The 21,369-nt window shown below is 45.2% G+C and overlaps 1 protein-coding gene across 3 annotated transcripts in view; it reads right to left on the reverse strand.

Annotated features, from left to right (window-relative positions):
• Window positions 1–21,369, reverse strand: part of LOC118507857 (obg-like ATPase 1) — a 56,561-nt gene that overhangs the window by 6,121 nt on the left and 29,071 nt on the right. For 2 of the 3 annotated variants that reach the window (XM_036047041.1, XM_036047030.1), the window contains 4 exons: window positions 11,813–12,046; window positions 9,876–9,932; window positions 419–546; window positions 159–334 (listed from right to left, as the gene is read on the reverse strand). In XM_036047041.1, coding sequence (XP_035902934.1) covers window positions 159–334; window positions 419–546; window positions 9,876–9,932; window positions 11,813–11,997 — 546 coding nt within the window. In that variant the 5' untranslated portion in view covers window positions 11,998–12,046. Of the gene's footprint in view, window positions 1–158; window positions 335–418; window positions 547–9,875; window positions 9,933–11,812; window positions 12,047–12,863; window positions 13,026–21,369 lie in introns of those variants that run through there. The other variant, XM_036047018.1, reaches the window with a different exon arrangement.

A 21,369-nucleotide genomic window follows, 5' to 3' on the forward strand; every position in this document is an offset into this window, starting at 1 on the left:
CGGCACGAGACATCCCCAACCGACATCGAGTGTGTGTGTGTGTGCAAACAATTCTGGCTCGTAATTTGTACATCTTGAAGGTACTCTACGGGACGCATCCGGCACGTTCCTAGAGATTTGTTTGAAGGCCCTACACCTTACACCCCCGTTCAACTTACATATTCCGGTTTGCTTTTCTTGTCACCTCCGCGCGTGACAAGCTTCTCTAGCTTGTCCAGGTTAATCATCAGCTTTTCCTCATCCTTCAAACGCAGCTCCTCGCTGATGATGGACAGATCGCGCACCGGATCGACCTCGCCCTCCACGTGTGTTACGTCCGGATCTTCAAACGCACCTGCACCAGAGGAGAACGCAGAATAGCGAATTGTATTAAAGCGCAATTGCTTAAGAACGTCGATCAGGCAGGCAGGACACTTACGGCACAGGTGGAAAATCGCATCGCACGCGTTGATGTGCGACAGGAATGCATTTCCGAGACCTTGTCCTTCGGCAGCACCTTTCACCAGACCGGCGATATCGACCACATTCAGGTAGGCTGGCACCTTGCTGAAAATACACATAAGAAAACAATATAGCTTTGATTAGTGTAATGCGTTAAAAATGTCCGTTAGTGATATTTAAAAAAACGTATTAATACAAATCAAAATGATTGCAAAAGAGACTTTTTCATCAATTTTTGGTTCGCTCTACAGTTCACTTCAGAATACAGATTCCAATAGCTGATAATGATGGACCGTACAGAGAAATTTCATCATGTACGGACGCACTACCTGGTACAAGAACCCAACTCGTGGCTGGGCAAAATGGGGTGTTCAGCGGAGGACACTAAATAACCGGTCGGTTATGCATACGGCGTGTGTGTAATTTGCTTAATTTTTCAATCGAAGCTATCTCAGTTTCATTCTCGGACCGGGCTGGGCTGGTGGTAATCGCCCCAGGAGCTCCGTTAACCGAGCCTTCTGATATTGAGAGAGCCGTTGTAAAAACAAAAAAAAGGTGAAGTGTACCATAGCCACAAAATTACACTTAAAAGCCCCCTGTATCAATTACATTTACTTGAGCTCAACACATCTGCTACCTATCTCCTTTGCAATTACAGGGGTTTTTGGGTGAGCTCTAGACCTGGAGTCCTCTGAGATATGTAGCATCTAGGATAAAGAGTCTAGAGCAGGAGTGCGCAAATATGAGCTGGCCCTCGAGGGGTTACTCATAAGCCTCACAGAGGACACCAGATCTCCAAGATGTTTAAGACACCAGATGGTTTTCTCATGTGAAGCAAAATCTAAGCGTAAAACGATAGAAAAGATGCTTCCTGGTGACCGTAACGTCCATATTTAGTAAGCGTTCAAATGGTTTTAAGTGAGGCGATGTTTGAGCCTGGAAACATGTACTGTCAAGACGTCCCCGACTTAAAGTTTTCTATTTTGAGAAGATATCATATCGACCTATCGTCCGTCTTCTTTGGCTTTCCAACTTCCAGAGGTCTTGGTCCATCATTACTGGCTTCCTTCACCATATAGGACTAGATTGGATAATCCTGTTTTTGTTCCGAAATTTAAAATCTCGCGTAATTTAGCTGTCGTGGGTCAAAAACTTCCACACGGTGTCGGGAGAATGCCTCAAAGACCATTTCTACCTGAAGATTGGCCCACTTCATCTCATTCAGTAACGTCCAGACATGGCTTGAACATTAAGCGCTCATCTCGAAAACCCTGCATCGTTTGCACTATTGCCGAGCCCTCCTCGCGAACGGCGAAAAAATCATCAGGATGGGTTTCTTCCTTGCGTATTCAAGAAGCACAGCAGAGAGTGCACTCTCAATTACTCGCTACATTTTCAACTGCCGCCACTGCTGCTGTGTACAATGTATAAAATCGCGCGCGCACTATTATTTCGGTTTATCGAGTTTCCCTCCCAAGGAAACCCTTCTCCTTCCACCAGTGTTTCCTCTGCTCCGCTGGTTAGTGATTCGACTTAATACGCTTCAATCTGCATATCTCACACACGTAGACGTCTTACGCTCGTTAAGACTCGGCTCCACCGTTCCTAGGCGTCCTTAACATTTTACCTCGCAAACGTCGCGCGGAAAGCATCGGGGCCAGGACGGGTGAGAGGGAGGCGTGGAGGGAATTTCTGCGAAGGTACCTAATTTCGGCTATTATTGGCCCCCGCCTTTCTCCCTACTGATGGTGAAGGAGCGCCCGTCTCGACCCGGGTCCGACCCGATGGCGACCCCCGATCGATCGGGAGAAAATCGATTTGTCCTTCCCTGGGAACGGTATCCTCCCGAGGACGGTGTTGCTGCTGCTGCTGCTGTGTTCGGTTCCTGCGGGCTTCGAAACGGGTCGAGGCGGGGAGAAGATTGCCCTACGAAAGTAGCAATTATATGCGGACTCGTTCTAGAGGTACATTTTGATATGCTAATGCCGCGCGGATACTTGCCGTCGACTTAACGCGATGTTTAAGAGAGAGAGAAAAAAAGACAAAGAATTCTGGTATTGGTGTATGTGTGTGTGTGTGTGTGTGCGAATGAGTGCGCCGAGGATGTTCGAATGATGAGCTCCAACCGTAGGACGCTCGCGACGGTCAGCATCGTCAGACGGGCGGCTATTTTAAACTGGTGATGCTTCCAAGCGTATAATCAAATTCTGGCAAATGTAGCTCCTAGAAAGAGCTAACTACTTCAAATTTGCTGTAACTAGCGAGTGGAATATATAGGCCAAAACTGTCCTGAGAGTTAGAAAACGTCTCGTCGAACTGAAGGTTTTCATAAAGAACAAGCTGTTAAGTATGGTCGCCTTTGTGGGCACACATTCTGACGTATATGGTTCTGAGAAGCACTGGGAACTAAGTTGCAGGTTAGGATATCAGACAGCAAAAAAAAGGTAAAATGATCTCTGCTTCACTCTATCCTATTGAGAAGTACCGGGAACTACGTTACATGCCTAACTTTTAAAACCTTGAACATCAAATCTTAATTTCCACCTCAGTTCTCTGCTTTAACTGTCAAAGTCTCCAAGTTCTCAATCAGACATTTTGAGATATTCCTAATACTTTATCACTAATTAGCTAGGATATTAGAAATCCGGAAAAGAGCGAAGTTTCTGGGAACTAAGTGAGGCATCTACCTAGTAAATCTTTGAGCGCTAACCTAACATACCGTTTCTGCCCTAGCCCCCAATGTTTGGAGAATGTTAATCAGACATTTTGACATATTGCTAATCGCAAATTAGTTAGGATTTAAGACAGCAGAAATTGTGACTATCGAGAACAGATAGAAAAAGAGTTACAGACCTAACTTTTACATCTTTGATCACTAACCTAGTTTTTGCCTAGTGTTATCTGCCTTCGCTGTCAAAGTTTACAAGACCTCAACCAGACATTTTAAGGTAATCTTTATCGCGTATCCTTTTTTTAAGAACAAATTTGATTTTATTTTACAATAATTTTTACATTAATAGGTCGCTTTGAACATCCTTACAGGAATCTTTGTATTTAGTGGTTACGCTGTAGTTTTCTACTGAATTTAATTAATTTGAAGAAAATAAGTCAGAAGGACTATATTTTTATGAAGTCCAGTTGTACTAGCTGGTAGAGGAAGGTCACTTAAGCTGCCTTCATGATGGGAATCATCCCATATATTATTTGAATCTACTTACTCTATGTCAATACGGCGCCAAGCCGTCTAACTATAAATATAAATAAAATACTTACTCTGTCTTTCGTACCTAACGTATCTAACTAACTAACTAACTAACCTAAATTATCTTATTTTAAAAAAGGCAATATTTACAACATGTACATTTTCAAATCTCCTGCCTAATCATCAATGAACAACGTCTGAATCATCCTAAAATTGGATGAGAGACATTTATGTTTGAGGTTATCCAGATTATGTTGAATCTGATCCCCGACAAGAAGTGTTCCAGCTTCCTTGTGAAGCTGTGCTGTGCGGTATTTTGTTGGGTGATTGAGGATCATTTTCAAAAATTTGTTTTGTATTCGTTGTACAACAAGCATACTCCTGCTGGAGCATGACCCCCAGGTGTGTGATCCATTTAGAATTGGAGGTAGTATAACTTATAGAGTATCCTTAATTAGCTGGGATATTAGACATCGGAAAAAGGGAAGAGTACTGGGAAGTACTGGGTGCACACCTATCTTTTCTATCCTAACACTAAACCTACCTTTTCGTGCGATGCTTTAGTTCTCAGTGTTTCGAGGATTTCAATCAGACATTGCGATGTATTCCCTATTGTGTATCTCTAATGATTTAGGATATTATATAGATGAAAGATAGAGGGAAGCAGAACTGGTATCGTACGACACTCACATCTCAATCAGATAAAAGGTTCTAGAATATTCGATTATTAGATAGCAAAGAGGTATCCCATTGAGAAGTACTTCGAGAACTTCACTGTGCACCTAACGCTCATGTCCTTAGACCCTAACCTAACTTTTCGCGCGTTGGCTTTAACTTTCAACGCGCTACTCAGTATTGCGAGTTCAGGCTAAGAAGGCTGCTCCCCATACGGTGGGAATATAAATTTCATGAAGACCAGCGCCATGCATGCATGTGTGTGTGAATGTATACAAAATTTGTGCAATTTTACGTAATTTTGGCCAATTTTGTATAATTATGTTCCTCTGTCTCAGTTTTTTCCCCCGAAATCTGTTACCCAAAAGTTGCCATCGTTTGTGTGCCCGGTTTGCTTCCATATTTTTGTTCCTCCATTGGGCGCAGCAGCAGCAGCAGCACCGGAGACTCATTTTACACACTTGACGGTCGCCATTATCTTTCGCTCGTTGCCTCTTTTGGAGCAGAGTTTGCAAAGTAAGTCTTGGGAGAATTGTTGCCGATTTGCTCATTTGCACATTTGCGTTTGTGCGAACTTCAAGATCACAAATATGTTGAAGTTGATGAAGATGATTCGACTTCGATTGCAGAGGTCGTGTAGCATTGAGTGAGGCTTGGCAAAGCAAAGCTGACACACTCGCTGGCACGGACCGAAAGGTCTAAAGATGAAAACGGAATCAATTCGTTGGAATGGAAAAAAAAACTCGGCAGCAGCGCGAGGAGTAAAGAAAAAAGAGCATGTACACCACAAACGAACACATAAAGTGCGCAACCGATGGCAATGATTATAGGGTGTGTAACGGCATAATGACGTCTGGGCATGCATTTCCGTTGCTCTGTCCTGCAACCTACCCCGGGAGGGAGTTGCTGGATTGCTGCTTACCGGGCTGCGCTTTCAGAAGCACATCGAAGCTGCAAAGCAACAACAAAAAGAAAAGACACATTCCACCCAAAATAAAACGCTGACAAAACGCCGGATTACCGGAGCCAATGAAATGTTCGGCCGGGCGGTCGGTCTGGTCGGACGGGGCCAGCCACAACCAGAGTCCGGGGGGGGGGGGGACCCAGAAGAAATCGGAACAATCCGTTTGCTTTCCTCCCGAAAGTCGAACAAAACCGCAAAACCAGCCCAGCGGAGTTTTTATTTCCCTCTCTCTCGCTCTCTCTCAGCACCCAAAAAAATGTTCTATAAAGAGCCTTCCATCGTTGATCGTAAGAAATTCTAAGAATTTTTCCCTTAACCACCCGGCAGATGATTGCTAGGTGATTTGAATAATATTGTTCCCTTATTTTGCTGGCGTGGTTGTTGTTGTTGGTGTCGCGGCACACTACCACACGGCTGCATATATTGGTGTGTCGCCCGTTTCTCGCCTGCAATTTGCTTCGCTAGAAGGACTTGATAAAGCGGGCGTTTTATTTTTTTTACTTCTAAGGGGCTGTTGCACCATGGCTCACCAGGAGGCGGCAGTAGGAGGGTTTGCAGTGTTGGGGAACCGGGTCTCTCCTTTTTTGGGGAGGCTCCTGGCCGCTTCCAGGTCGTCCGAAACCTCCGGATGGAAATATCTGTTCGCCGTATTTGCATAATGACCGACTTGCTGGTGCTTTGCGTAGCAAATAGTAGTCCCTGCGCGGGTTTAAGACCTGGGCGGACAGCCGTTCACGGGCTATTAAGGTCCAAGCTGCTTTCTGTGCACAGAGACAAGACAGTAGTGGCCGGCATGGGGCCGCTGAGTTTAAGGTTAAAGAACACGTGCAAATCACGCTCAACTTCCTGTGTTGATTAAAAAAAAATGGATTTTGGAGTGAGAAAACGATCTCCTAGTATGGATGTGTTTTGAGAGTTGCCAAGTGATCCTGATGGCAGGACCTGGTACCAAATCCCTTCGGATCTCAGTCCTACTGTCATGCTCTATCAAGCTAATGATAAATCAAATCAAGGAGGTTAGAAATGGCAATAGACCGCAAAAGCTCTTGAAGTTGTAGACCAAATATAGCCAAAAAAAAAGTCAACTTCAATCATCAAACAGCTACATCACCCGCCATTTATAACACTCCTACAACCAATAGAAAGAAACATTGTTTTTACCCCACTTTTATGCAAAACTTCCTAAAAGCTTAGCTTCCCCCATCCGAAGGCTCTCCCTCCCGGCCTCGAGCTACATAGAAACACTCTGGGGCACACATGCCCGTGGGCGCCATTTTTCGTTTTCGCCTTCGTGCAGGATTGTGTGGCATGTTGCGTCGCGTGCAGAACAAGGATAGGCTCCATTTTGGTTTTTTGACCGTCTGTGCTGCTCCCGGTTTTTACCCGGTTCGCAGCACAACCGTGGTCCGACAATTTTTCCTACATTTGCGCAGCCTATTGCTGCTGGCTGCCCTCTGTTTTCATCCATGTTTTGCCTTCCCGTTTTTGTTGTTGTTCAAACTAGCGCGCTCTCTTTCAGACCTTGGAGAAGATGATTGGTGATGGGGGAGAGCCTCCCTATCGGCAGAGATGGCGTAGGTAACAGAACGCGAAACGCAACACCTTTCCATGCTCCTGTAGAAATACACACACACAGACACACACGCATTCGACCGCTTTTAACGATAGGGCAAGAATGCACTGGCACGGAAGCCGTGGAGCCTGCTTCGTTGATGGGGTTGTTGATGGTGCTACCGTTTGTTTTTTCTCCTTCTGCGTGTTTTTGCTTTTCGCCGGATTGCATCTGTGAAGAGGGGAGCTACATCATCGTCGCGGTAGCAATGTGTGTGCTCCTGGTGCTGAAAGAGGGCTATTTCCCAATTGGTCGAATCGGTTCTCCTTTCCTCCCGATGCGGGATCTCAACATCCCGGTGTGTAGCAGCAATTCGCGCTGTCAGTTCATTAGGACTCCGCTGATTAGTGCTCCCGCTCGTTCCCGATTCGATGATGGTACACGTTTACTTTGTTTTAACCTGTCTGTTTTCGCCCTGCATAGTTCTCCATTTTATGTTTTTGAGCGCACCATGATGGCGCTATGTTTAGAATCCAGGTGCCTGGATTCTACGTAACGGTAGCCGGTTGCCGAATTTGTACGGATCGATCAATTAAGGATTAACTACATGGACAACTATTATATGAAGGTTGCAAAGATTAATCGTAGCTGGGTCTCACTGTGTACTTCCATGTCAGAGCGTAGCCGAAAATTTCGAATCCTGACGCAACCAAACAACAAAGGACACCCCATAAACTGACCGTTTCGACAGACACAGTATGCAAAGAAGGATTGATGAACACGGCAAAAGTATGCCACGCCTCTTTTAGTTGGGGAATATTTCAGGTAGCCCATTGCCACCGCAAAACGCCCCACATGAACGAGGGGAAAAACCAAATTCTGATCCCCATTACAGCGTACACCTTTCGTCCTTTTCAACAAACTCCTCTGTGGCTTATTATGTTGCGAAATTAAACGTTTAGTATGTGAGTGTGTGTGTGAGGGTTGGTAAAGCCCGATGGCACTGCAGCCACAAATAACTATTGTTTATGGTGCCATAAGATATCGGTATCGGCGTAATATCGGTTTTCACGATACGGTAAAGGGCGCGGTTTTCCAATCATTGTCCAATTTCCTTTCCCCTAATCTGGTACGTCCGCCTGTGATGGGGCTGGGACCGACCGGGCGGTGTTCGATACGGTCAGTAGACGTATTTAGTAGAATTACTATAATTGCAAAATCGCATTAAACTACGCTGCGTGGCTTCCGGCGTGCTTAACCGGGTGGTGTAAAGCGCAGATAGTAGTACTTAACGTTTTACGTGCTACGGGTATGGTTCGTTTTGGCTCTGGTCTTATGTAGCAGTGGATTTTATCTCTTTTATTTCGTAGGATTTGTGAAGCATTATTTCGTTTCATTATTTATTGAAATATCTGTCGTAATGGTTCAAAACTAGTATCTTCAAATGAAGTGTAATAAAACAAATATAAAAAAGCATAGCAAAAGGTCGCAGCGGAGATGAGGGAACATTTAATATTAGGCGAAATTAAAGGAGAATTCAATATGAGCGCAATAAAACAATAACGAGGATTTTGAAATCAAATCGAAATAGAATTATAAGTCTAGATCAATTTACAAAGTTTCCAACAGTATTTTTAACAAGAAAGTAAGAGAATCATCGTAATAATATAGGATATAATACATTACCAATGAGGATCGCTAGGACGAAGGGATTTGTGTATATCCAAGTAGCTTCTTCTTCTTCCTTGGCACTACAACCTTGAAAGGTCTCGGGCTGCCATATCTGGCTTTCTGTGACTTAGTTTTACCCGTAGCAAAGTAGTCAACCATACGTACGGGGGCTATACCCAAGTAGCAAGCCACCAAAAAAGTCTCATGACGTCCTCGTTCTTCTTTTTGGTCTTGCGAGCCATCTAACAGCATTCTTCTTTTTCTTTGGCTTAACGACCGCTTAGGTCATGTCTGCCATTTCTTTCTTACTAGATTTAATGACACCTAGTAGATGGATAGTAAGTCCTCACTACGGGAGAACGGTCCAGATGGGTTTTGAGCCCAGGTCCGCCAAGGCCGGCGCTGTTGTTGCCTGTACCAACGGGCCGCCCAATAACATACTAGACTTATTGATACCTCGTAGATGGATAATCAGTTCGCACTACGGAGGAACGGTCCCCGGACGGGATTCGATCCAAGGTCCTGCTGTGTGCTCATTTCTTTAAACTGAGCCTCATGACGGTTTTGTCCTTTATAAAGCCATGCCCAAATAAAAATCAACGTGATTCATGTAGAATCAAACTTGAAGAGCCAAAGTATCGTTTATAGGCGACTCGAGTAAAATGTTTCTGAACGCTTGATATAATATTGAAGAATGGTAGTTAAACTGTTACTGGATTGATTGTTGATTGTTGTGTTGTTCTTTCGGAATGTCTGTAGTTTATTTTCGTGGACACGAGCTGACCTGAAGGAATATGGCACACTGCACGGCTCAACACATCATCATATGTGCCAAGTCTTCTTCGTGGAATAACGACCTGCTAGGAAATATCGGTTATTTAATGGGTTATAATACTACGGCCGTTATCGCTGGGGCGGTCCGGTGGCCGAGGTCTTCACACGGCACAGCTACCATCTCGCCTAACGGAACACATTCACATTTTGTATTCAAATATCAACCAGATTATGTGCAACCTGTGTATCGAAGCTTCCAGTATCCGAAAACTACCAGAATACCGTGGGGACGTTTTTCAGATTTGGTAGGAAAATGATTACTGTTCTTGAAGCCTGGTATTTGTCTCGGATTCTAGAACATCTCTCGCGTCTTGTGTGTGGAGTTTAGACGATCCTTGCAGTTTTTAAAACATTAGTAAAAATTCATCGTTTTACATCAGGATATAACTAGCGTATCCCAATTATTCAGTTTTTTATCTGAACGTCCAAATTTGAACCCAACAAGATTTGCCAAGATTCGGCTACTATCCCATGAAGACTTTGGTGTATAGGCAGAACAAGTTATTGAAGTGCAAAAAAACTTAACATCCACTTACCTTGCTGGCTTATGATATTCGCACAGATAATCAAATCTAGCATCGGGCACCGGAACTCTGCATTAGTAGAAAAAGAAAAGAAGAATAATAAAGTAATGAAATTAGACATTGTTTTATTATGTGTACTTAAAAGTTACACATAAAATCCGTAAATGCCGACTTAAAGTTATAACAAAACGCACTAACTAGAGTAAAAAAGGATCTCTTTTCCGACACATTGCTTTTGGGCATACAGCACATTGAACAACGGTTCCAAGATCTTGCCAACGTTAACTGCTGTGCAATTTGAATCATTAAGTTAAACCATCCAAAGAGCCTCAGGGCCAAGTTCTGTTCAGGGAAACGCGAAACCGTATGTTATGTGGTCATTTTGAATCCATAAAAAACTCCTCCTGTTGTTCGAAAATTGCAATGGTACAATGAAAAACAAAAAGCGAGACCCAAGCCCCAACATTTCTTGCAAACATGTCGATTTTTAAACAATTCAACAAACAGAAAAATACCATCCGAATGTGAATGTGAAACAACAAAAACTAAAATGGTTGAGCGAAATAAATGCATCCGCTGAAGGTGATGTCCTTTTCTGGACCGCCTTTCCAATTGTGTGTGTGTGTGTGTGTGTGTGCATCTTTCCGCCATCGTTGGGGGGGGGGGGGCATCGATGGGTTGCATTTAATTTCGCTTTTATTATTATCTTTTATCACGCTACCGAAACCGAAATACGAATTGGTGTTCGATCGTAGCGGGTTGCGAGCAGACGGGAAGCGAAACGTTGCCGGCCATTTGGATTCCCGGGGCCGAATGAAATTTACGGCGGCCAGCCGACCGGACCAGACCAGATCTCACGTTAAAGGGCCCGGTGTGCTGCTTGTGCTACGAGCAAGAAGCACACAATTGTATACGCAAAACACGGTCGCATCGAAAACGGCATCACGAAGAAATTGCTGCGGCTTGCCTGGGTCAGGTGTGAGCAGAAGGTTTCTGGTGCGGTTTGGACAGGCGGCAAGTAATTATTCGCGGGCCCCACGAACTTAGGCCTGGCGACGTTTGATGAAATGATAATGGTTTTGCCGTCCGTCCGCTCCCGTCTGCACCATTGCTGCCACACGGTTAGAAACTGGGGGGTTGGTACCAAACCGGCGAGGTTGGTATATGCGAATTACAGGACAGAGCTGTGAGGTGTTATCGAGCAAGCCCGGCACCTGACAGGAGGAGTTTTGCGTTTTTTTTCCCTTCTTCTTCTTTTGCTATCGAAACGCAGTTTGCGCAGGAGAGTGCACGGGTGAATAATTGCAGGATTTTTAATTAATTCCACACCGACCGAAGCGCGCACGGTACGCGGCGGGTGGAGGCACCCGCGTGCCGATTGGATGCGTTTCTTGTCCAACCCCGGTGGTGTGAGTGTAAATATAGGTAAAGCGAACCACACCACCGGGGCACCATCCGGGCGTGTGGTTGGAATGGCATCACCAGGGGTGGTGTGAAAGTCGAAGGAAGGAGAAAAACGGCACGGGAACGGGCCGCTAGTACGGATCAGTCGCCCTTTAATTATCCCATCATCGGCTTCCGTCCCGGGTCCCCATCATATCGCGGCACTGGACGGCCTTTTGCATTAGTTCCATTTCAACGACATTCGTGTCGATCGTTTAATCGTGCCCATCGTTACCGGTTCTCTTCCCGGCTCTTCCTTCGGTACAGTTGGACAGACTATGGGATGCTTATTGACAACACACTGTTTGTCTATTGCCGCCCGCAGCCTCTCTCCCCCACTGCCCTTCCATTTTCCCGATGGGCCCGGTCGTTTGATATGCAAATGAGGGTTACGCGGCTACCACCATTGCTGCTCAAATTGGTTCGTGCTATCTTTTGGGGAGGGGGGGGGGGGGGCGGCAGTACATGGATTGCTGGGGAAGGGTGGGATGGAAATCATTTCGTACCTGCTCTCGTTAGGGTCGATCGTGCAGAAAGGGAAATTTTCTGCTGGTGCGGCACTCTTCGTCAGCACGTTGAAGAACGTCGATTTGCCCACGTTCGGTACGCCGACGATGCCGATCCGAAGGTTCGTACCGATGCGTCCGATCAAAGGCTTAATTTCTGGTTCGGCTAATTTCTTCGGTGGCATTTTGGCTTCGTTATTTGCAGCAAAGACTTTGTGACTCTGGAAGCGTGCGCTGTGGGATAGGAATAGATAGTACGTGAAGGATGAAACAGTTATTTAGTACAGCATAATTTACATCTCAGTTAGGAAGCTGTGCGCACACACGCAAAGACATCACCGGGAGGTTTAGCGATTATTTTTAAACGATGTACCGTTCAAATTGGTACTAAAATAAAACCGATTTGACAGTACCATTCATGAGCGGATGGTGAGCACATGGCCACTCTACTAATTAGGGATGGACTTAGAAAATCAATTTAAAATATTAGATATTTTTGGTCTTATATTTTTCTTCTCCTTCTCATGTGGCTTTAAAACTTCGAAAGATCTTGGTTTTGCTTTGAGACAGCTCTGCGTACCGGGAGATGATACGGACAGGATTAGGTACCGGGTCCTGTTGTATGAGGACCGGCGTCGTTACTTCTTCCAGCCGGCAAATACAACTCCCGAAACTAAGAGTAAAAGTGTATACGTATCACAACGGACACACACACACGGACCGACAAGGCATGTATTGATTGATTGTTGACGATGCCCATATAGGTCCGTTCTTTTTCTCAACTACACCAGCAAATCGCATTCAATTCGGCAGCCAACCAGTGCATTGAATTCCATAGATTGATGGTCGTTTAATGTCCCGCTGGATCGGAACGCGTTCTTTGTTTTGGTTCGGGAGCAGGCTTTCCGTCCTGGTACGGTTCCAATTCCGTCCTAACCTTACTTTTCGCTTCCGGCGATACGTAAACAGCCGGTGCGGCAGTGATATTATCGTTCCGCCTATCGAGCACACACACGCCGGACGACATGTTGCCTGTTAGTTCAACAATTACCTTAGCGAAACGTGCACCAGCAATTCTATCGTCTGTGCAGTAAATTTGCAGTCGGAAAAATTCCACAAGCACAGAAACGCAAACCCGCACACGGAGGAAAACAAACGTGGAAGGCAAGATTTGTGACGTTTGACAGCTGTGCTCACACATACACGCTCTCACGGAATGTCAGCTTTGGGTTCGAGCAGCCGTCTCACCGATTTTAAAAATTCGAGCAGACGCTCGCTGACGGTGCACAGTGGGAAATTCAATTTAATTGAGAACATAATTAATTTTTTTTACTCCTAACTCCTGTAAATGGTGCTGTTCTGAGAAAATTTAAAAAAAACCTTTATCTAAACTATGAGTTATTTTTGAAGGCTTAGGATTTTGTGAAACTGTCTGTTTTATATCAAATACGGAATAGGAAAAAAGTTTTACCAAGAGATAGAAGGACCCGGACACAACTTCAGACCTGAAGTTACTTACTATTGGAATAAGGATGAGGATCTGATTAGTTACCAGCTAGAGGTCCTCTCGCGATGGGCTCAGCATTTTGATGGATTATTAAACGTTCATTTTAACGAACAGTTCGAGGACTCACTAGCGGATGGTATCATGCTACTGCCATTCAGCATTGAAGAACTAGGAAAAGACAAGGATGAGCACAAAAACAACAAAGCATCTGGCACTGTCGGATTAGTAATAGCGGTATGAGATAATGAATGATAAAATGATAAGTACCATACATCAGTCTATCCATGTATAAAAGAAGACAGATCGATCTTCTCCCTAGGTCTTGTAGTTAGATCGACTTGTTGCATTCGTCGATGAAATGGTAGAACACAATCAGATGGGATTTCGAAACAGATCTTCACCATGTGGCAAATCCTGGACCGAAACTCTTAATAGATTTTAAAGTCGCATATAAAATCATTGCTAGGATAGCATTTAACGACGCAATGAGCTCCTTTGGAATCCCGGCCATGCTTACCAGACTTATAAGAATGCCAATGGCCAACATCACATGTCAGATGAAGTTGAATGGAAATCATTCAGGGCTCTGTACTACCACCAAGAATTTGCATCAGTAAGAAGGGCACGTCTGTCTTCGTTTCAAGCTGGCCCTAAAGTGAGCCATCCGAGATTTCGAGGAGGATGCTGCGTCCTTCATCTTCTACGAGTCAATCCAGAGTTCTGGCATACGCTGATATCATTATTATGAGACTCTCTGTCACCTACAGATAGGTGATCGCCACTTTGAGGTCGTTCAAATAACCACCAATCTCATTCCAAAAGTCAAAACCGTTAACACCACATATGTTGAGTTACACGTTAAGGTGCTGTCTGTCAGAAGCTACTACCTTCCTTCCTTCCTTTTTGGCACTACAAAACCTTGAAGGTCTTGGCCTGTCATTTCTAGCGTTCTGTGACTTGTTTTTACCCGTAGCAAGGTACGGGGAGGCAGTCGGGATAAGAGATTTGAAACCTGGTCCTGCCGTGTGTAGACCGGCACAGCTATCGTCTTGGCCATCGGACCGTCCCCAGAAGGTACTGAAACCTAAAGAAAATTGTCTACTCAAAATTTGCCAAGATGGACGAAGTACCAGTACTCACATACGCCTCTGAGGGATGGACTCTATTCAACACTGACGCAACCCTCCTACGGATCCTCTCGAGATCGAGTTCAGAGAGTTCGAGAAGATGCTCAGAAAGGATTTTTATTCTTTTTTACCTAAAATAACGAGCGCTATTAGCTGTGTGTTAATCACACCATTGTAAAGCGAATTAGGTTCGCTAGGTTCCGGTGGTCACGTCATGAGAATGACACCGGGCGACACAGTCCGTAGAGTCTTTCTTAGGCTATCTCTATGGATAGTATGTGTGTGGTCAAACTAAGATGGGATGATGATGTGTCGGTCAGAGAGGCCAAGGTATTGAATTGGAGACCTGTTAAGCATCAATTGATATAAAGCTTCATAAAAAAATCTCTTCAATATAAGATTCCTACTAGGGATACATTAAAGGACTCCATTCTCCATTTCCCTAGAACACGTGCCGGGAAGTACAAGCTTTGGCTTTGTTGTCTTGTTTTTAAGTCAAGGCCATCAGCAGCACTTCATCACCGTATCGATTTTGTGGGCCGGTTTTTGACTAGCCACGCTATAAGGCTTGTCCACATACCTGGTATTGCCACCTAGGACGAGAAAAAAACATAAAAACTTTCACCCATTGGCTATCGCACTGTTGACATGTTCTAGCCAGGATACGACCAGGAACGTTCTAGCCCGGTTCCTTTAGCTGGTGTGTCGTTTTTTTCAATGTAGCCTCGCACTCTATGATTATTAATATATAGGACATGTAATTAATAGAGCAGCATTGCATACATTAAAAATAAAAATTGTATATAATTATACCCATTGTGCCCGATCATCATAAGGCTGGATGGATGGGTGTGAGAGGGAACGGGGAGGGTGGGAACCGGAGGGGACGAAAAACCCGGGGACATAACTTCTGCGACATCGAGTCGATTTGTCACCCAGGACCGAAAAAAAGAGGACACGCCCTTGCCCAGCAGACGACGAATGTGTGTCGCGCGTACGCTACCGACTACTGTAGCCCGTTAGTAGTTTGGTTGCGCTGCTGCGGGAGATGCCTAAACTGCTCAACACAATGGCCAGCACCCTTTGGTGTGTTTTTTTTTTTTAAATTCAATTTTTACTTTTGTTCTGGCCCTTTTTCACCTATAGGGGAACCGGTGAAAACGATCAAGGAAGACACGGATTTTTTTTCTTCATCGGTGCTGCCTATTGCTTTTAGCACAGATGAAACGATAAAATAAATCCATCCAAGGGCTTGTTGCAGCATATCGGGTTGTGTTGCGATCGTCACAGTTAAAGCGCAATAGGCAATAGCGCACCCTTTGAATAGCACGCTTCCGGTGCGCGAAGGTCCTTTTGGGTCCGCAAATGGTTGAGGTGGGAAAAGGTGTGTATGTGTGTGGGTTTATTGCTAAATGAGTAACTGTGGTCGTATTACCACTTTGAACCAATATTAATCTGTTAGTAATGCACACTGAGATACTTTGTAGACCTTCGAAGTCCACAGGTAGAATTAGAAATGACGAATTCTATTCCTGCTTCTTTGGATCTATAACCTCAAGTAGTCTTGGCCTGCCATTAGACTGCCCTAGACTTGGTTATACCGGTGGCTGCATAGAATTAAAAAATAGTCGTATCAAATCAAGCAGCGATAGAAAACAGTTGCTTCAAAAAAGTTAAATCAATCCTCAAGACTTAAAAGGGATCTCCTAGACCGAAAGTAAGAGAAAAAGTCCTCTAGCCCTCAACATTAGAAGCCGTGATTGAGGGCCACGTAGTGCGCCTAGCGCATGATAATTAGTCAATCAACGATCACCTATCGATCGCAATTTGCTGTCAATCAGCCGCCAAACAAAAAGCAAACAAAGGAAGCAAAAAAAACCTTCATTCCAAAATTGTTTCTACCGAAGAAAAGTGAAAAGGAAATTATAGTGACGAGATGCGTATTTTTTTTTTTTTTTTGAAGTCCGAAACAATCTGAAAAAAAAGAAAACGCAGGTAGCATCGCACCCATTTGTTTAGCGCGTTCAAATCAATCACCGGCAGAAAACAATGCCGAAACGATCTGTCAAACGTGACTACTAAACGACCGTTGACAAGGCCGGTAACAGTGAAATGTGTGCCTGAATGTTGTGGTGCGTTGCCTAACTTTAGGGGTTTAGCAATGGATTCGAAAGGGGATGAAAATATATATTTTAGAGTGGAGAAAAAGTATTAAAACATTATCGAAGAGTCCACGCGAGTCCTCAATCTTCTGCATCAGAACTTCCAGATCTTCCTAAAGAGAGGAAAATAGAATTACAGCAACGCCTGCCTGGTGTGCGCTCTGTGTGCGCTTTTGTGTGTATGTGTGTGTGTGTGTGTGGACAGCCAGCCTAACTAGGAGCACCCATTCATCGGAGCACCCAGGCTCCGTCAAGCCGTTAATGCCGTGAGTAGCGGCTGCAATGCGTGAAACCATATAATTAAGTGACAGATGTGATAATGTATTTTCTGGTCTTGGCGCACCGTTCCGTACCACGTTTCCACATAGAAATGCAGCATATTTATATATATTTTTTCGTTCATTCGTTCGTTTGCTTCTGCTTCGCCCGATCGGTACGGAAGTCTATTAATAAAGCACACCCCAACAACAAAAAAAAGGAGCGGGAAGCTTGGGTGCGAATGAATGAAATCCGGCGCCGGGAAAAACCTTGGGCCGCAAAATAGGAGCGCAAAGTAAAAACTATTAATATGAAATGAAAAATTGCCGCCTAAGGGCGACTGTTACCCCGACGGACGGCTGTATCGCCCAATGCGTCCAAAAGGATCAACGCGAGCCGGTGCGCCAGTTCGCCGAGGCGCCCCTGATCCCTGACCAGAAGGAGGAGGACGAATGGGCGCGCGTCTAGGTCCTGGTAGCGTAATGTCCGTAATAGTATGCAATTGAAACAGCGCCGGCAGGAACAGGGCCCAGAAGGAGGGCCAAACGCATATAATAGACCCGAAGTTGTAAAGCTGCACTGGTTTTAGGGACAAAACATCCCGAAAAGGTGAGGATCTTCAAGAAGAAGGGCGCAAATGGGCCGTTTCCGTACTCCGAAGCATTGGGTGGAGTTGGAGGGCGGTTACCGAAGGCGGACCCGGCACACACACACACACGCGCGGAGTCGGAGCTCCAGGACTAAATTATATTCATGGGCCACGGTGACCGGTACGGTGTAGAACGCGGGCGGAAGGTAAGATGAGCCCCGTGAAGGACGCCGGCGTAGCGAAATTGGTTCACCAGGGTTTTTATTGTTACAAACTGAATGTTTCGATACTTATCGATATGCATTGGTTGTCAGATTCGCTTTCGATGTCAGATTGTAGTTTTGCATTAGGGTGAGAGGGTGTTTGAAAATCTCGGGAAGTCCCGGGGACCTTTGCCGACAAATTGGTTGAGTGTGCCGCCGAATGACGCCCACCTGGAGGGTGCTACGTGCGATCAGGAAGCATTTGCCAGGCTAACTGTCAAATCGAGAAGTGCACCAATGGATAAACATTAGCAGTTGAAAAGTGAAGAAACAATTGGACGGAGTTGAGAGATTGCAGCTATCAATATTTTAAAAGGGCTGACAGCCTAATAGCTCTTTTAATAGCAACTAGTATTCCGGATGTCAGAGATTTTACGGCGACAATCAAAGAGTGTACATACAGTTTCCTGTCTCCTGCTAATACAGACAATTCTCATTAACTCTGAAATGATAAGAGATTGCCTAACTTAAGGCGTAGTCAAACACTCAAAACACGAAGACTTGGAAGCGTCTCTCAATATTTGAATGTTCTGTCTGTTAAATCTACTTTATATACTCTCCAAGACCCAGGTGTGGAATTTAACGTTGTAACATTCGGTAGCTATTCGACTCTAGAATTGCAGATAATAAAGACATTCTACTTTGCTGAAAGAAGATATCTTTACCTGTGTCCGGAAGTATCGGAAAAGAATCCTCCGGAAACGCATGTCAGTTCTCCACAATACTTGACAACTTATGGTAACCAAGGTATCTTTTGTCTGACCTTCAACAATATCCCAAAGTCCTGACGATCGGCATACATCACATCTACACGACAGTTTCCTTGTCGATGTACGAAAAATTTGAATAGCTTACAGCAAGCTGAGTGTTATCCGAGCCGAAGGTTACGTTAGCACCTGCTCAGGCGACAAGACCAACAACTGCCAAAAACCGTTCTCGCTGCTACACAGTTCTCGCCTACAATCGACTAGTGTGTCGCGATTCACAGGCGCAACCACCGTCACCACGCAGCCCAAGATCGGCCGTACAAACAATAGCCACCTAGCCCCGATAAATCATTCATCCCGAACCTTTTTTTCCCGAGGTTCTCGGAGTTCACGCCGTTCCTTTGCCGACAATTTTCGGTGCCGGTCCGGTCCGACCGGCCCTTACTATCCGGCCCGCTCCAGTTTCGGTGTCGTTTCTATGTCGGTGTCGTTCATCTCGGTTGTTTTTTTGCGATCCCTTTTCCACTTTTGAGGATTATTTTAGTTCCGGTCAATTAAAAATTTGTTCAGATCGTTTGAACCGAGCCGGTTGGAATGGGTTTCTGGGTCTTGTGTCCGGGTGTGCCCATCAATAATACCGATCGGTTCGATATCGGTTTTCCCTCGGCTTGGGCAGCGTGTGGTCAAAGGTTCATAGTGGCGCCAGCGTCCCCGACTTCATCTGTCATCGGACGTTTGGTGGAAGAAAATTGGGTCGTCTTACAGCGCACAGACTGATTTATCGCTCGAAACATTAGACCGTTCAAATGGGCAACACACACACACACACAGCTCTGGTTCAATATCTCATCCTTTGCGGCGTTGGTACTAAATAGGTCCGGCTTATATGTTTCTGTCGCCCAACATCGGGGGAAGAAACAAGGATATGTTGTTTGGTGATAACCAGACCACTAAATTGGCTGTGTAAAAAAGATAACCTTTTACAAGTCTATTACTTCAATATTTTGAAGATCTTCCGAAAGCCCGCTGCAACGACCTCACGGTGCATCAGGAAAAACCGTTAAAACCTGCCAGATGAACGATAGCGTACAAAATGGCACAGCAAGTCCAACCCGAAACGCTCTAGGTGGCTTATCCAACCACTCAGACATTGGTCCCGCAACAACAAAAAAAAGTGCTTCAGCACTTCAGCAGAAAGGATTTGCCCACTTTTGCTGCACGGCAGGTCGACTAGCCAACGGCGGAAGTGTGCCCAGCATTTTTGGCAGACCTCCCGGGCCTCGATTATCGAGCCCGCAATCTTTTCCTGCCCTGGCATCTTTTGCACACCGGTGTGATTGGGTGCTGCTTCCAGGCAGGAACGTGCGCCCATCCTTCCAACAACTTGGACGGGGTGACGAAGGACTGTTTTTTTTTTGGGCCGAAGGTCCGCACAAGGCGAGAAGTCCGCGGGAGTCTAATCAGGGGGCCGTACAAAGGGGGCCGGCCCGGTAATAGGCGGCGTACTGGCTTACGCTTACGGGACGCTAGCCTGAACAACAACAGCTCACAGCGTGACTTCGTACGGGGCGTTTTACCCTTGCCTGGGGTCAGTCCCTGGGTGGGGTAACGCATCTGGAGCCGGAAGCCGGTTGCTGATATCGTAGAGTACACGTGCTTACCGAAGCATCGGCCGGAGCCGTATGACGGTTGTTTGATGTCTTGCTCCAGCCGACGACTTGAGGAACGTCGCCAGCGTTTTGGGTGTCGTAAAATGGGTGATTTCGCAAATTTGTGCGCGCGCTCAAGAAGGGCACAACAATCTTACTAACGACCTGCAGACCGTTGCCACCGCGGGCGAAACTTCCACAAAGCTGACATGTGTCATAACTCACAAGAGCTCACACAAAGACAAGAGCGAGCGGGAAAGCGAAAATCCGTTGTAAAGACGTTGTGTGATGAGCCGTGGAAGAGTAGCCATTTGTCACGGCGGTTTGTTTGTAGATAAAGAGCTTCAACGACTCAACGACGGTTCTTCGCGCGCCATAACCTCACGAATTGAGGTCGTCGTGCGGGTGCCTCGGGTTCAGAGATATTTCACGCCGTGTTAATGTCGCATGAAAATAAACTGCATACTGCAACGGCAACAATGACAACCGAATGGCTGGACACAATTTTGAGCGCAGAATTGAACTGTTTGTATCTATTTGCTACTGGCAGATGGTAGGTACGGGCTAGCTCTTGCTGTGTCACTATCTTCAACAAGGCCGCCGCCATATTGCTTATTTGTGTGCATATTGTGTGTTTACTTATCGCTTCTCGCAAAACACTATTTGACACATTGCTGTCATTATCGCCGTGAACCGTTTGTTTACTATTTCGTATCGGCCATTTTTAGTTTTTTATTTTTTTAATCAAGCAGACGAGGTATGCTTTACACGAGACGACTAGTAAGAAATTACTTTTTTTAAAAGCTAATAAATTTTTCTTTTTGGCCAAAACATTTTCCTTATTAAAGAAAAAGCACCGACAGCTGTAAAATGTACAGAGGTAATAAAAAATTCGGAAAAACAAAACAAGCTGTGCGTATGTGTAACGCATTTTTCGGTCATTTCACTCGCCCTCCCCTAGCTCCGTTTTTCCCATTTTTCCACACACACACACGGAGGCGCGCAGCATTGAAAGGGAAAAAAATAAGCCCCTCCTCCTTTTTCCGGCGCGGCTGTTGTTTGTTTTTGTTGTGCTTTTTTTTGTAAACCCCTGCCGCGACTGCTGCTTGCCGTTGCGTTTTTGGTCGAATGACATTTGCGCCGCAAAACAAGCCGCCGTGACGTTGGAAGACCAGGCGAGCGCATATGAAGCTAAATTCACTAAATTATTACCGATTCAGTGATACGAAACAAATTAAATGCAACCCAAATTAAGGGTTTTTTCGCTCTGCCAAATTTTATTCCCGGTTACGCGA

This window comes from Anopheles stephensi, chromosome X (genome assembly GCF_013141755.1).
Source record: "Anopheles stephensi strain Indian chromosome X, UCI_ANSTEP_V1.0, whole genome shotgun sequence".
In the NCBI taxonomy this organism is placed as follows: domain Eukaryota; kingdom Metazoa; phylum Arthropoda; class Insecta; order Diptera; family Culicidae; genus Anopheles; species Anopheles stephensi.